A 16,652-nucleotide genomic window follows, 5' to 3' on the forward strand; every position below is an offset into this window, starting at 1 on the left:
CCCACCTGCAAAAAAAAATGCACAAGGACCTGAGTTCAAGTCCTTGGTCCCCACCTGAAGAGGGAAAGCTTCATGATGTAGATCCCTGTCCCTCCCCCTCCTCCTCTTCCTCTCCTCCCAATCCCTCTTTCTACATCTCTCTCTCCTCTGTCTACCCAATAAATAATAGAATATTTTTAAATTTATTTATTCCCTTTTGCTGCCCTTGTTTTATTGTTATAGTTATTGTTGTTGCTATTAATGCCGTCATTGTTGGATAGGACAGAGAGAAATGGAGAGAGGAAGGGAAGAGAAAGATAGACACCTGCAGACCTGCTTCACCACTTGTGAAGCGACTCCCCTGCAGGTGGGGAGCTGGGGGCTCGAACCAGGATCTTTAACACCTGTCCTTGCGCTTTGCTCCACCTGTGCTTAACCTGCTGTGCTACCGCCCGACTCCCAATAATAGAATATTAAGAAAAGAAAATGGAGGATAGTGTACCAAGTGTGAAAAGCCAGAAGAGGGAAAGAGAGGCCTAGTGGGAAAGCCTTGTGTGCAGGGCTGTGAAGCGCCCAAGCATCAGGAAGTGGTGCTCCAACAGGAATTGGAGCCAGAAATGCCCGCCAGGGAGTACCACCACGGGAGACAGTGTACACTGAGGTTGCCCATGGTGACAGAGAGCAGGGGGTCTGGCTGGCTGTATGTACGTGGAGCAGCCACCGCAAAGTTGCTTCAAGATGGTGCGGCCTGTGAGTCCTTGGGCTGGGGGGTGGGTGGGAGGCTGAAATTGCAGGTGGGACCCATTGGAGGGGTGGGGGCTGTGGGTAGTGGGGAGGGGACATAGCTGGAGGCTGCAGCACACAAAACCACTTAGCTCCCAGCACCTGGATCTCCATGGTCTCCCGCCTCCAAACAACCCGCCTCCAAAGAGCAGGTCCACACACCTGTGGGTTCTAACCTTTTAGTGTCATGAAACCAGAAGAATAGAGAATGTGTGTGGGGGAGGGTTGGGGGGAGAGAGGGGCAGGGCTGGCTGGTGGCACACCTGGTTGAGTGCACATATTATGGCACACAAAGACCTGGGTTCAAGTCTCCAGTCTCAATCTGCATAGAGATGAAGGGGAGCTTCACGTGTGGTGAGCCGGTGCTACAGGTATCTCTCTGTCTCTCCCTCTCAATCTCCTTTCTTCTAGATTTTTCTGTCTCTATCCAATAAAGAAAATATTTTGAGAGAGAGAATGTGTGTGGGGGTCAGGAGGTGGCGCACTGGGTAGAGTAACTCATGTTACCACATGCAAGGAAGCAAGCAAGCTACGTCCTATTCACATCTTGGGGTGCAGGGGGGAGTGGAGCAGCTTCATGAGTGGCGGCCATGTTGCAGGTGCCATTCCTCTCCCTGGCTCTCACTCTCTATGAAGAACAGGAAAGCTATCAGGAGGGGATGGGATTTGAAGTTCTGATGGTGGGAACTGTGTGGAGTTGTACCCTTCTTATTCTATAGTTTTTGTCTTTGTTTCCTTTTTATAAATAAAAATTTAAAAATATTTTTAATATTACTCCTGGGAACAGTGGAGTCGTGCAGGCCTCAGTGATAACCCTGGTGGTGATAATGTGCACAGCTCACTGAAGAGGGACACCCCTCTCTGGGACACCCTTCTTTGGGGTTTTAATGAGTCAGAGAAAGAGAGATGGGCGGGGTGGTGGAGAGGAGAGACAGAGACCAGAACACTGCTATGTTCTGGCTTATGATAGTGCTGGGGATTGAACCTGAGCCCTCAGAACCTCAGGCATGACAGTCCTCTCCATAACCATTATGCTGTCTCCCAAGCCCACATGGTTATGGTTTTGTCAAATCAAGCAGCTTTTTTTTACAGAAACCTACCTCTGACCTAGGTTAGCACCTGAACACAGTCCCCAGACAGGATGTCGGGCTGAGGGTGGTACAGTCTACATTTTTTTCTTGTTCTCTTGCATGAAGGTAACCCATGAGATTTTATTTTATGGCCTTTAAAAATTAAATGATATGTGCATCTCAGAGAGAGAGAAACAGCCCCTCCAGAGGATCACTCAAGCCAGTCTGGCATATAGGATTGAACCTGGAAGCTTGAGGGGCAGAGGGGTTGAAGTCTGCAACCCCTGTGCTCTGACACACTGAGATATCTCCCTAGTGCCATGAGGTTTAAGCTTGTTAATTCCCAGCAAAGGATGATAACTGCAGTACGTTGGGTGGAATAGATTAGACCGAGACAGTCAAATACTGTAATATTAAAAAGCCAAACTCAGGGGGACATGGAAACAAGTCACAGTTTCCAGGAGCCTGGAAATCAAAAGCAAAAAGGGAGGGGAAATTTTGGTCAAATAATACAATATCCCACATAGAAATTTACCAAGCTACAAGTTCTGAGTGGGTTTTAGAGATAAAGGAATATCGTGTGTGTGTGTGTGTGTGTGTGTGTGTGTGTGTGTGTGTGTGTGTGTGTGTGTGTTGAGAAAACAGAAGTTTCTAAATGTCATCATGGGGGCACACCTGGTTAATAGAACACACTGCAGTCAGCCAGGACCAGGGTTCAAGCCCTTGGTCCCCACCTGCAGAGGTGAAACTTCGTAAGTGGTGAAGCAGGGCTGCAGGCTTCTCTTTGTCTCCTTCTCTCTCAATTGCTCTCTGTCTGTCCAACAATAAATAAGTAATAATAATAATACAACCATTAAATGTCATGACATACAAAAACAAATAACAAGATGGAGGCTTTCGCTACACTGTGTGTGAGAAGTGTTCTTACAATATGTGAAAATATCAAATCAACATACAGTGCCTTAACTTTTAAGTTACTTACATTCACTCTCAAAAAACAGGACCAGTGATCAAATGCTAGCCATAAATATCTGTCCATATAGTTACATAAAAAAGGATGATTTCTCTCATACCCTAGATGCCCCTCCCAACCCCAGCAGCCGTAAATTTCGCGGTTTCTTGGAATGCTTCATTTGCTGCCTAAATTGGGTCTCTTTGACTGAGCCACGCTCCACCAACAGGTGGAATCCTTCCTGTTTCTGAAGGCCTCTGAAGAATTTCCCTATGGCAACTCTGCTTGCTTTCTTGAGAAGACGGTCCTTTCATCTCATGCCAGCGCAGTAGAGCTCTTTCTTGGCTTAACCTGCCTGTAGAGAACCTCCAAGCCCTCAGATCAACAGGTGTTTGTAATCCCTCAAGCTGGATTATAGGCCTTTGCCCTTGGATTTATGTAAAAAAAAATTTTTTTTTTAATTAGAGACGGGAGGTTTGGTGGGCTCCGTCTCCCAGCTTGCTTGGGAAGCTCGACTCACCTAGATCAGTATTACCTCCCACAGCTGGGCATGGGATGTCTATTACAGTGGGAACAATATAGAGGAAACACTGGTGTGGCCCCTGAGGAGGGGTGAACACAGACACACTGGACCATGTTTCTAACACTCATCTGAAGACAGAACTATATATCCCTTATGTTCACTGTAACAGTTGACAATGACCTAGATTTGGAAGCGACCTGTGCCTATCAGTCAATGAGTAGAGCGGGAAGATGCGGTGACCAGGGAGAACTACTCAGCTGTGGAAGAAAGATGAAACTGCTGTTTACAGCCACACAGAGCTTGATGGCATTAGGCTGAGTGAAATAAGACAGAAACGCAAACCTATGCTTTCACTCCCATGTGGAAAATAAAAGAACAAACTTACTACAAGAACAAATTGGGGGGTAGGGCGGTGGCGCAGTGGGTTAAGCACATGTGGCACAAAGCACAGGGACCGGCGTAAGGATCCCGGTTCGAGCCCCCGGCTCCCCACCTGCAGGGGAGTCGCTTCACAGGCAGTGAAACAGGTCTGCAGGTGTCTATCTTTCTCTCCCCCTCTCTGTCTTCCCCTCCCCTCTCCATTTCTCTCTGTCCTATTCAACAATGAACAACATCAACAATGGCAATAATAATAACCACAGCATAATGGTTCTGCAAAAAGACTTTCATGGCCGAGGCTCCTGGGTCCTGGGTTCAATCTCCAGCACCAGCATAAGCCAGAGCTGAGTAGTGTCCTGGTCTTTCTTTCTGAATCTCTCATTAAAACAAATAAACAAACTAAATGATGTGTATGTGAGAGATTATAATGGGTTACAAGATTGCAGGGTGATGGGGTATAATGGCCGGGTTGTGGCACACTTCGTTGAGTGCACATGTTACAGAGTGCAAGAACACCGGTTTGAGCCCCTGGTCCCCACCTGCAAGGGAGAGCTTTGTGAGTGGTAAAGCAGGGCTGCAGGTGTCTCTCTGTCTCTCTCCATTCCTGTCACCCCTTTCCCTCTCAATTTCTGGCTGTCTCTAACCAATAAATAGATTTTTAAATTTTTTTTTGAAATTTTCATTTTACTTTATTTTATTTATTTTCCCTTTTGTTGCCCTTGTTTTTTTATTGTTGTTTTAGTTATTGTTGTTGTTATTGGTGTCATTATTGTTGGATAGGACAGAGAGAAATGGAGAGAACAGGGGAAGACAGAGGAGGGGGAAAGAAAGATAGATACCTGCAGACCTGCTTCACCACCAGTAAAGCGACTCCTCTGCAGGTGGGGAGCTGGGGGTTCAAACCAGGATCCTTATGCTGGTCCTTGCTTTGCGCCATGTGCCCTTAACCAATAGATTAAAATATATATATATATATTACAGGTGTAGTTCCACATCACACCCATCAAAGTTCTGTGTCCCACCTCCCAGAAATAACCACCACAGTTCTCCCAGAGTCTTAGAAATAGTTTGCTTGTTTCAGGTTTTTTAATTTTTTTGCAGAGTAGTGGGGGGTTGCTTGTTTATTTGTTGCAAGTTCATGTGTCTCAGTTCTCTAGATTGCATATAGGCCTGAAAACTTCTGGTCTTTCCCTTCTTATGTCACTAAACATAGTCACCTCCACTTCCTTCCATTTTGTCCCAAAGGACATAATATCATTTTTTTTTTAATTGCAGAATAGTATTCCATGGAATATGTAGCCCATAACTTCTTTAGTCAGTTGTCTGTTGGTGGGCATTTAGGCTGCTTCCACTCATTGACCACTGTGAATAATGTAGCTATGAACATAGGGGTGCATATATGTCCCTTTGGGTAAATGTTTTAATGTCCTTTGGATAAGGGCCCAAGAGTATAGAGTGTTAAACCAATGTCACTTCAATATATATTTTAATTAAATGGTAGCTCAGGTGTTTCCTATCCCTCCCTATCTAGAATCTGAACTTGGCCCTGGGCCAGAACTCACTGGGTGGCAGGTCCTAAACTCTGCATTAACTGTGATATTTATGACTTTTTTTTTCCTACAGTGAGGACTTTATAATGAGAGAAGTGTCCTTCAGAAATATAGTTTTTAAAATGATACCTTACACTTTACCATGCTCCTGGACCCAGATTCAAGCCCTGCCACCATATGTGAGCCTCAGAGATTCTAGGAATGGTGAGGTGGTGGTGTGGGGTCTTCCCTTCTCTGTCCTCCACTGCCTAATCTCTCTGTCTTTGTCTCTCTCTCTCTGTCTCTGTCTCTCCATATCTGAAATAAACAAATGAATAGGATCTGGGAGCAGTGGAATCATGTACTGCCTACGCACAAACTGAACAGAGATGACGCCAGATAGGAGTTTGACCCAGCTCCCCAAGTATTTATGGGCCTAAAACAGGAAGAGTAGCAGAGCACTTCCCCATCATCCTTCATGCCTGTCTGGGTGCCCCCTGCCCTCCTCGACCTCCCTCTGGCCCACTTCCTTTTCTCCCCTGTTATCTCACCTGCCCTGATGGACTTTGGGGTGTCCGAGGGTGCTCTACTGTCTGACCACTCAGTCCCTCCCTCGAGTCCAGGCAGCTCCTAAGGCTGCATTGATCAGTCTGGGAGGTAGGGGTGCGGGAGTGGGTGGGAGGGGAACGCCAGAGCCCAAGGCTGCCCCCATCCTCACAGGCGTCCACGCCCAGTGGATGATAAGGGTGGCATCAGAGGGTGGCACCGGGGCAGGGTGGGCAGTCTCTGGCGGACAGAAAAGGCAGAGCCAGAGGAGAGATGCACAGACCGGCTGGGTTGGGAGGCCAGGTTGGACAGGTGCATCTCTAGCTAAGGAAGACAAGAGACCCCAGAACCACACACCAGGGGGAGAGATGGCTGAGAGGGACCAGCTTCTGTGTCAGGTGAGTCACCCTCCTGTGTCCCCAGCTCTCTCCTTCATCACACCCAGCAGGCCCTCACTTTGGGGACACTTGGAGGCTGGGTCTTGGAGCCTAGTGGTTAGCAAGCCGTGTTCCCTTCTCCAACAGTGATATTTATAGAGAGAAGGTGGCCTGGGGCTGGAAGCCTCTTGGTGAGTAAGGAGGGGACCTTGCCTCGAGGGAATTCCCTGCAGGGCTGTCCCTTGAGTCCCCACTCCAGCACACACACACACACACACACACACACACACACACCCCGCACTGCCCTCACACCTGCTTCGACCCCAAGCAGATCAAATGTGTCCGTGGGTGGGGGGGAGGTCATGTGATGGTGAGGTGACTATAAATAACCAGGGGTGGGCATGCTGCCCCAGACGCCTTGGGGACAGGCAAGGGGAGAGGCTTAAGAAGCTGGGCTGGCTGGAGGGGAGGACAGGGACCAGTGGGGTGAGGCCTGGTTGGGGCAGGGAGCATGCAGCGCAAGGGGTCCCAGCAGCCAGGAGAGGAGCAGAGCTGGTGGGGGAGTGCACCCCAATACCAGTACCTGCCCTTTGAGCACTGCACCAGCTACGGACTGCCCTTAAAAAACCGGGGGTTCCAGCACAGGCTGCGGAGGGACGCAGGCCCCCGTCCCAACACCCACCCAACACAGGTACAAAGCCCTGGGGTTGTGGGCAGTGGACCCCAGCAGGTGGTGAGTTAAGGAAGGGTGTGTGTGTGTGTGTGTGTGTGTGTGTGTGTGTGTGTATGGGGGTAGGGTGGGAGGCTTAGAGCCAGGAGAGGAAATAGAGGCAACACTATCTTTCTTTAAAAAAAGCCAAGTTCAGGTCTGGCGGTGATGCACCCAGTTAAACTCACACGTTACCATGCTTAAGGATCCGGGTTCAAGCCCCTGCTCCCCAACTGTAGGCGGGAAGCTTTACGAGTGGTGAAGCAGGGCTACAGGTATCTCTCTGTCTCTTTCTTTCTATATATGTCCCTCCTTTCTCAATTCTCTCTGTCCTATCCAGTGTGTGTGTGTGTGTGTGTGTGTGTGTGTGTGTGTGTGTGAGAGAGAGAGAGAGAGAGAGAGAGAGAGAGAGAGAGAGAGAGAGAAAGAACCAGCCAGCCACAGCGCCTTGTTCAAACAAGGAAAATCCTTCCCCATGCCTGGGTTCAGCACATACTTGCGTTAATAAATACACATGCTTTCACAGAACCTTCAGAAACAAGACCCCTGAATCCTCTGGGGGGCCTGGCAGAGCCACACAGGCCTGGCAGCTGAGGTTTACATAACCTCTCCCCTGTGACTGGCACCAGAGCTCACACCTCTGTGCAAGTGAGCTCTGACACCCTTGGCCACACCAAGCAGGGCCAGACTCTCTCCCTCCTAGGCCCTGCAGAGCACAAACACTGGTGGGTGGGGTGGGGGGCAGGACTCAGGGCTGCCACTCAGAGAGGGGTGTGATCAGAATTCTAGGTGGGGTGAAGGATTCATTCTCCCAGGACCACTCCAGGGTAAGACTCACTGGGGGCTCACTAAGGGCATCCAGAGATAAAAGTCAAATGAAATGGTTGGTCCAGGAGTGACGAAGGGTGAGCTCTGAGCATCTAAGCAAGGGAAGCAGGGATGGGAGCCCCAAAGGGAAGCTTGGGAGAGCCTAACTGACAGATGTGTAAGTTATGAGTAGGGGATCGACCAGCCTGGGGAGACTTTGTCTGGTGGACCGGGATACCTGAATTTAAGTTTATTTTTATTAATGATTTAATATTGATTTACAAAATTACAAGATAACAGGGGTATAATTGCACACTATTTCTACCACCAGAGTTCTGTGTCCCCATTCCCTCCATTGGAAAATGCAGTAGTTCTCCCAAGGTCACAGATAAGAATTGACTATTATTTCTATACTAATCTATCTTTCTTCTGTCTGTCTGTCTATCTATCTATCTTTCTATCTTTTTTTTAAATTTTATTTATTTTCCCTCTTGTTGCTCTTGTTGTCTTTTTATTGTTGTAGTTATTATTGTTGTTCTTATTGATGTCTGATGTCATCATTGTTAGGTAGGACAGAGAGAAATGGAGAGAGGAGGGGAAGACAGAGAAGGGGAGAGAACAAGAGACACCTGCAGACCTGCTTCACCGCCTGTGAAGCGACTCCCCTGCAGGTGGGGAGCCGGAGGCTCGAACAAGGATCCTTATGCCAATCCTTGCGCTTTGTGCCACGTGCGCTTAACCCAGTGCACTACCGCCCAACTCCATCTGTCTGTCTGTCTGTCTGTCTATCATCTGTCTATATTTTTGCCCATTTATTTTCTGTGGTACTGCCTTCTCTTCCTTCCTAAGTCACACCTACACCGATTCCTACTTCTGAATGTCCTTCCTTTTTTCCTCTTCTCTCTCTGGGTTCTGATGGAATTGGAGTTCAGAGCCCTCAGGTCATCTTCCCTTAACATTGCTCCCCCTCTGGAAGTATGGGTCAAAATTTTTTCTGGGGTACAAAAGGTAGGAGGTCTGGCTTCTGTCATTACTTCTCCGCCTGACATGGGTGTTGCCAGGTCGACCCATACCCCCAGCCTGTTTTGTATAAGATTCATTTTATTTACTTAGTAATGGAAAAGAGAGAGGAAGGAGAACCAGAGCACCGCTCTCCGGCACAGGCATTGTCAGGGATGGAACTTAGGACCTCAAGTTTGAGGGTCTAATACTTTCTCCTCTGTGCCACCTCCTGGATCAGGAAAACAGAGTTTAAAAATGTCTACTGGGGAGCTGGGGAGATAACTTAATGGTTATACAAAGAGACTCTCATGCCTGAGGCTCCAAAGTCCCAAGTTCAATCCCTAGTACCACCATAAGCCAGAGCTGTGCAGTGCTCTGGTAAAAACAAACAAACTCAAGCTGAGAGCCTCAGACATGCTAGCCCTGGGTCCAAGCCCCCGATCACTACACGGGAGCACCAAGCCATGGGGCAGCTTCAAAAGTTATGGAAGAGTGGTATAGTGTCTCTTTTCTTTCTTTTTTTTTTATATTTATTTATTCCCTTTTGTTGCCCTTGTTGCTTTATTGTTTGTAGTTATTATTGTTGTTATTGACGTCGTTGTTGGATAGGACAGAGAGAAATGGAGAGAGGAGGCTTTATTGTTTGTAGTTATTATTGTTGTTATTGACGTCGTTGTTGGATAGGACAGAGAGAAATGGAGAGAGGAGGGGAAGACAGAGAGGGAGAGAGAAAGATAGACACCTGCAGACCTGCTTCACTGCTTATGAAGTGACTCCCCTACAGGTGGGGAACCAGCATCCTTAACACTTGTCCTTGCACTTTGCACCACCTACGCTTAACTCGCTGCGCTACCGCCTGACTCCCAATAATAGAATATGAAGAAAAGAAAATGGAGGATAGTGTACCAAATGTGAAAAGCCAGAAGAGAGAAAGACAGGCCTGGTAGGAAAGCCTTGTGTGCAGGGCTGTGAAGCACGCAAGCATCAGGAAATGGTGCTCCAACAGGAAGTGGAGCCAGAAATGCCCGCCAAGGAGTAGCACCATGGGAGACAGTGAGGTTGCCCACAGTGACAGAGATCAGGGGGTCTGGCTGGCTGTGTGTACGTGGGGCAGCCACCGCAAAGCTGCTTCAAGATGGTGCGGCCTGTGTGTCCTTTCTCTTCCCCTTTCTCAGACTCTCTTATTTCTTTTTGTTTCTGTAAGAAAAAGAAAAGGGGGGGGGGTAGATTTGTCCTGCAGGTGCTGAACCCCAGCCATAACTCTGGTGGCAAAAAAAGGTAAAATATTTAATTTGTTTTTATTAATATTTAGAGACCAGAGTACTACTTTGGCATAAACGATGCCAGGAATCAAACCTGTAACCTCAAATGTGCAAGTCCCACACTCTACCTGCTGTACTGAGCCACCTTCCAAACCAGGCTGCAAACTTGCCTGTTTTTAATGTTTGTCTATTGCCAGAGCACTACTCAACTCTGGTTTATGGTGGTACTTGGGGACTGAACCTGGGACCTCAGAGCCTCAGGCAGGAAATCCATTTGCATTGCCATTATACTATCTCCATATGCCCTATTATTGTTTTTAAAGGATTTAAATTGTTCTATTTAAAACATATTTTTTCAATTTTTTTAAGTATTTTACTTATTTTATTTTTGAGAGAGATGGACACAGAGAGAAACATCAGAGCACTGCTCAGCTCCGGCTTATGGTGGTGCAGGGGGTTGAATCTGGGGACTTCGGAGCCTTAGGCATGACAGTTTCTTTGCATAACCATTATGCTTTCTACCCCTGCCCTAAAACATATTTTTATCAGTGATTTACAAAACTGTAGGATAACCGGTGTATAATTCCACACCATTTCCTCCTACCAGTGTTCTGTTTTCCTAACCCCCCAGCAGAAATGGTGATAGTCCTCCCAAAGTCACACACACACACACACACACACACACACACACACACACACACACACACACACACACACACACCTATTTTACATGAGGCAGAGGGAAAGTGTCTCACCTGAGGGAGAGTGAAGCTAGAGCACCCCACCCCAGTGCATGTGGCACCAGTGACAGAACCCGGAGCCTCGGGCGTGCAAGTCCTGTGCCCTACCAGCTGAGCTACTCCTCTGCTCTTCCAATGTTTCCCAATTGGGGTTCAGTGTGGAGCTCCCCTCCCCCGCCCCCATATCCGGCTACTTGGGACTCGCGGCATGGAGCCCCCATGGAAGGATATGTACGTTGCCCCAAAGCAAAAGACTCGGGCACGGGGGCAGGAAGGGGTAGGGTGGGAGGGTGTTGGTGGAGTACTTGGTTAACTGCACATGTAACCATGCACAAGGACCCAGGTTTGAGACCCTGGTCCCCACCTGCAGGAGAAAAGCTTCAGGAGTGGAGAAGTGAAGCAGGGCTGCAGGTGTCTCTCTCCCTCTCTATTTCCCCCTCCCTTCCCTTTCAGTTTTTCTCTGTTCTACCAAATAAAAAAATAGGAGGAAAAAAAAATAAAAAGACTCTGGGGAAAGAGGAGAAGGGAGTGAGTGGAAAGCACGGGGGGTGGGTGGGTGGCAGATGGATGGACAGACGGGGATAATATTCTACAAACACCTTTCATGGGGACAGGAGAAATAGCACCCACCTGTCAACAGCTGTGCTGCGAACCATTAAACCCTGCCCCCTTCCAATCAAAAGGTGTAAAAATTAAGGCTATGCATACAGTACCCTGAGGGCCACCAGCCTCTTGGGTCCCAGGTGGGGGCGGGCAGGCTGGGAACACTGCCTCCCTCCCTCCATCACCGACCCTGAGAGAGGAGGTGAGACAGCCTTGAGCTGGGCGCTGGCTTGTCCGAGACAAGGCAGAAGCTTGACTGCCCACTGGTATTATGAAATCAGATCTCCCTCCGGCAGGCTCGCTCTCCTGGGACAAGTGGCAGGGCCTGCCTGGTCTGACTCTGCTCTGGCGGACAAATTCAGAGCTGTAGAGGTGCTTATGTGGCCATAAGCAGCAGGCTGGAAGCAGCTAAAAGCCCTACATTCCCCCCCCAAAAAAAAAAACCTCACACATTCCCATGACCCCTCTGTAGCCCCGAAAACACATGATTTATTATTGTTGTTATTATTAAAATTATTATTACCATCAAGATTATCACTAGGGTTCTATGCCTACACAATGAGGCCACTGCTCCAAGCAGCCTTTATGTCTTTTTAAAAAATATTTGTTGGGAGTTGGGCGATAGTGCAGAGGGTTAAGCACACATGGCGCAAAGCGCGAGGATCTGTGTAAGGATCCCGGTTCGAACCCCCGGCTCCCCACCTGCAGAGGAGTCGCTTCACAAGCGGTGAAGCAGGTCTGTAGGTGTCTGTCTTTCTCTCCCCCTCTTTCTCTTCCCCTCCTCTCTCCATTTCTCTCTGTCCTATCTAACAACAATGACATCAATAACAACAATAATAACAACAACAATAAAACAAGGGCAACAAAAAGGAATAAATGTTTGTTTGTTTGTTTGTTTATTATGGGGCCAGGTGGTGGTGCACCGGGTTGAGCGACATGTTACAGTACAGAAGGACCTGGGTTTGAGTCCCTGGCCCCCACCTGCAGGGGGAAAGTTTTGAGTGGTGAAGCAGGGTTGCAGGTGTCTCTCTGTTTATCTCCTCCTTCCCTCTCAATTTATGGCTGTTTCTATCCAATAAATAAAGATAATTTTTTTTAAATAATATATTATTTTAATTAATTAACTAAATTTTTGCCATCAGGTTTATCGCTGGGGCTCGGTGCCTGCACTACAAATCCACTGATTCTTTGGCTTTTTTTTTTTTTTTTGATAGGACAAAGAAATTGAGAGAGGAGGGGAAGATAGCGGAGAGAAAGGCAGACACCTACCGACCTGCTTTACCACTTGCAGGTGGGGAGCTGGAAGCTTGAACTAGGATCCTTGTGTGAGACCTTGCGCTTTGTACTATGTGCACTTAACCTGGTGTGCCACCGCCTGGACCCCTTATTTATTTATCTATTTATTTATTTTGCCTTCAAGGTTATTGCTAGGGCTTGATACCAGCACTATGAATCCATTGCTCGGCAGTCATTGTTTCCATTTTATTGGATAAGACAGAGAGAACTTGAGAGAGGAAGAGGAGATAGAGAAGGGGAAAGATAGACACCTGCAGACCTGCTTCAGCACTCATGAAGCATCCCTCCTGCAAATGGGGAGCTGGGGGCTCAACCCCGGATCCTTGTGTGGGTCCTTGTACTTAACGAGGTGGACCATTGCCCAGACCCCGTATTTTATTAATTTTATTTTAATGAGAGAAATAGAGAGATAAGCACTGCTCAGCTTTGCCATATGCTGTTGGTAGGGATTAAACCCGTGGCCTTGCAGCTTGAGGCATGAAAGCCTTTTGCACAACCATTATGCAATCTTTCCAGCTCACTTGATTTCTCCTTTAAATTATTATTACTATTATTTATTATTATTAGGGCTGGGGAAACAGTACAGTGGTTATACAAAGAGTCTTTCACACCTGAGGCACCAAAGGTCCCAGGGTCAATTTCCAGCACCGCCATAAACCAGAACTGAGCAGTGCTCTGGGGGAAAAAAGATAAGTTTAAATTTGTATTTGATAGGACAGAGAGAAACTGCAAAAGGAGGGGAGACAGAGAAGGAGACAGACAGAAAGACGCCTGCAAACCTGCTTTACCACTCGTGAAGCTTTCCCCACTCCCACAGATGGGGACTGGGGACTTTAACCAGGGTCCTTGTGCACTGTAATGTGTGCATTCAAGCAGATGCATGGAGACCCTGGGAAGGATGCATGCCCAAGATGAGGCACAGCCCAGGGCACCTGCCCGTCCTCTTCACCTGTCCACATGAGGGGTCCTAGGAGATGTTCAATGCCCAGGTGGGAGTGGGTGGTGATGGGGGGCTTTGGGGACAGTTGTGAGAGAGGCAAAGTCTCCCTCAGTACAGTGACACATGGGTGACCAGTCTTGACCTCAGGGCAGACACTGACCACCTCACTGAGGCTGAAGAGGCCCCAATGAGGAGGATGGACAGAGGGGCAGAAGGACAAAGAGACAGGCAGGCACGTGTGGATAGAGACCAGGCAGCTCAGAGCAGGAGTGACAGCCCAACCACCCCTCCCAGAGCCCTTGACACCCCGGGGTGGATGGTGGGGAGGGCTTTTTTTTTCCTCTGGGGACCCCTGTGCTTCCTTCTGTCTCTTCCTTGCTGTCCCTCGACAAGGCAGAAATTCCAGGCTCTTCCTCTGTGCAGATTTATGGACGGAACAGAGAACAGTTCTCGGACAAGGAGAGGGATGCAGGGCCGCCCCCTAAGACAGGCTCCCTCAGCAGCCTGGACAGCAAAGATGAGGACCACTACTCTAAATGTCAAGGTGAGGGCAGGGGTGGAGGGACCAGGGAGGAAGAGGAGGGGGAAGAAGAGAATGAGGAGGGGGACAGGGAGGAGAGGGGGAGGGAGAGAAGAGGGGGGGCGAGGGGGAGGCAGCAGAAGGATCTGGGGAGGAGGAGGAAGGGAGATGTGGAAGGGGGGGAGGAGGAGGGAGAGAAAGGGGAGAGGAGGGAGAGGGGGAGGATAGAGAGGGAGAGAAGGAGGTGGAGGAAGGGAAGAGAGAAAAGGAGGGGAAGAGAGGAGGAGGGGGGTAAGAGGAGGAGAGAGAGAAGGGAGAGAACGAGGGAAGAAGAGTAGGAAGGGCAGGAGAGAAGGAGGAGGGGAGGAGGGGAAGGGAAAGAAGGAGGGGGAGGGAGAAGAAGAGGAAGAGGAGGAAGGGGAGGATGAAGAGGAGGAAGAAGACGAAGAAGAGGAAGAGGAAAATGAGGAGGAGTTGGGAGAATAGAAGAGGAAGAAGAGGGGAAGGAAGAAGTACAGGAAGTAGAAAAGGGGGAAGAGGAATAGGAAGAAGAGATAAAGGAAAAGAAGAATGAGGAGAAGTGCAGTGGTCTGGGAGGGAGGCGGTGCAGTGGGTAAAGCACTGGACAAGCACAAGGCCCTCAGTTCAGTCCCTGGCAGCACATGTACCAGAGTGATGTCTGGTTTTCTTCTCTCTCTCTCCTCCTACATTCTAATTAATAAGATAATTTTTTAATATTTATTTACTTTCCCTTTTTGTTGCCCTTGTTGTTGTGGTTATTATTGCTGTTGTTAGTGATGTCGTCGTTGTTGGATAGGACAGAGAGAAATGGAGAGAGGAGGGGAAGACAGAGAGGAGAAGAGAAAGACAGACACCTGCAGACCTGCTTCACCGCCTGTGAAGGGACACCCCTGCAGGTGGGGAGCCGGGGGCTCAAACCGGGATCCTCAAGCTGGTCCTTGCGCTTCACACCATGTGCGCTTAACCCGCTGCGCTACTGCCCGACTCCCAATAAAATAATTTTTTAAAAAGGAGGAGTACAGAGGCAAGGAGGAAAGGAAGAAGAAGTGGAGTTGGAGGAGGAAAAAGAAGAAAAGGAGGAGGAGGAGTAGTATGAAAGGGAGGGGAAAGAGGAGGAGGAGTTAGAGGAGGAAGAAGAGGATGAGTGGGAGAGGAGGAGGAAAAAGAGGAAGAAGAGAAGGAAGATGAGGAGAGGGAAGAGGAGAAAAGAGAGAGAAGAAGGAGAAGTCGGAGGAAGAGGGAAGAGGAGGAGGGAGAGGAGAAAGAGGAAGAGGAAGCGGGGATTAGAAGGATAAATTGGATGTCCCAAGTTATCTATCTGTCCTCTGCCCCCTAAGAAGTTTTCCTCTGAGTGTGAAGGAAAGACAGAACCCCCCCCCCCCCAAAAAAAAAAAAATCCCCTCACTCCTCCTGGGGTTCCGCCATTCCTCTTAGCCAGCCTCAGGAAGCCAGAGTTGCAGAAAAAAAAATCCAGGTATCCTGTGGGGGATTGAAGATCAGGCTCTCAGTGACAAGGCCCTGTGCGTGCCGCCCCGTCCCCAGGTCCCACACCTGGGTACTGACTGGGCGCTGGGCTATCCTTCTCCAACCTTCTGCTTCTAGACTGTATCCGACGGCTGGAACGTGTGGTACGAAGGAAATTAGGGGAAGACTGGATCTTCCTGGTGCTTCTGGGACTTCTTATGGCGCTGGTGAGCTGGTGCATGGATTACGTCAGTGCCAAAACGCTCCAGGGTAGGTTTCAACAGATTCTGTAGTGGGACTTTTTTTCTAGACTTTGTCCTCAAGAAGGCTGGGTGCAGCCAGAGAAGAGAAGGATTGCAGAGAGGTATTTAAGGGTGGCTTTGGCTCAGGGCAATACCAGCCTCACATCCAATTCTCCTGCCCCTTCTGAAACCACGCAAAGGGTTCTTTTCTGCCTGGTGCTATAGAAAAGCCAGAACTCTACATTCCAGCTTTTGAATGAAGGGGGGAAAGGTTAAATGGTACATTGTGAAGCCAGAGTATCTTTGTAGCTTAAATTAATCTCTCTCTGGATTAATTTTTAAAAAGGGGGTGGGGAGGTTGGACACTTCCATATTCATAAAGATGGAAGAAGGCAGCAAAGGAGACATTAACAAAACATTAACAAAACCATAGTATAAGAGGGGTACAACTCCACACAATTTCCACCACCAGATCTCCTTATCCCATCCCCTCCCCTGATAGCTTTCCTATTCTTTATCCCTCTGGGAGCATGGACCCAAGGTCATTGTGGGTTGCAGAAGGTGGAAGGTCTGGCTTCTGTAATTGCTTCCCCGCTGAACATGGCTGTTGACAGGTCTATCCATACTCCCAGCCTGTCTCTCTCTTTCCCTAGTGGGATGGGGCTCTGGGGAAGAGGAGCTCCAGGACATATTGGCAGGGTCCTCTGTCCAGGGAAGTCTGGTCAGCATTATGCTAGCATCTGGAACCTGGTGGCTGAAAAGAGAGTTAACATACAAAGCCAAGCAAATTGTTGAACAATCATGGACTTAAAGGCTAGAATAGTGCAGATGAAGTGTTGGGGGTACTCACTGTAGACTATTGTGTACTTTTGCTTTCAGGTATATATTTTGCCTGAGTTTATGGATATG

The 16,652-nt window shown here is 48.5% G+C and overlaps 1 protein-coding gene across 1 annotated transcript in view; it reads left to right on the top strand.

Moving 5' to 3' along the window:
* The first annotated feature begins 6,616 nt into the window (after positions 1–6,616).
* The window catches only part of CLCN1 (chloride voltage-gated channel 1), a 77,269-nt gene continuing 67,233 nt past the window's right edge, over positions 6,617–16,652 (top strand). Inside the window, exons 1-3 of the mRNA XM_007522315.2 lie at positions 6,617–6,828; positions 13,920–14,040; positions 15,640–15,771. Coding sequence (XP_007522377.1) covers positions 6,649–6,828; positions 13,920–14,040; positions 15,640–15,771 — 433 coding nt within the window. The 5' untranslated portion in view covers positions 6,617–6,648. The remainder of the gene's footprint in view (positions 6,829–13,919; positions 14,041–15,639; positions 15,772–16,652) is intronic.

Source organism: Erinaceus europaeus, chromosome 8, assembly GCF_950295315.1.
Source record: "Erinaceus europaeus chromosome 8, mEriEur2.1, whole genome shotgun sequence".
NCBI classification, from domain to species: domain Eukaryota; kingdom Metazoa; phylum Chordata; class Mammalia; order Eulipotyphla; family Erinaceidae; genus Erinaceus; species Erinaceus europaeus.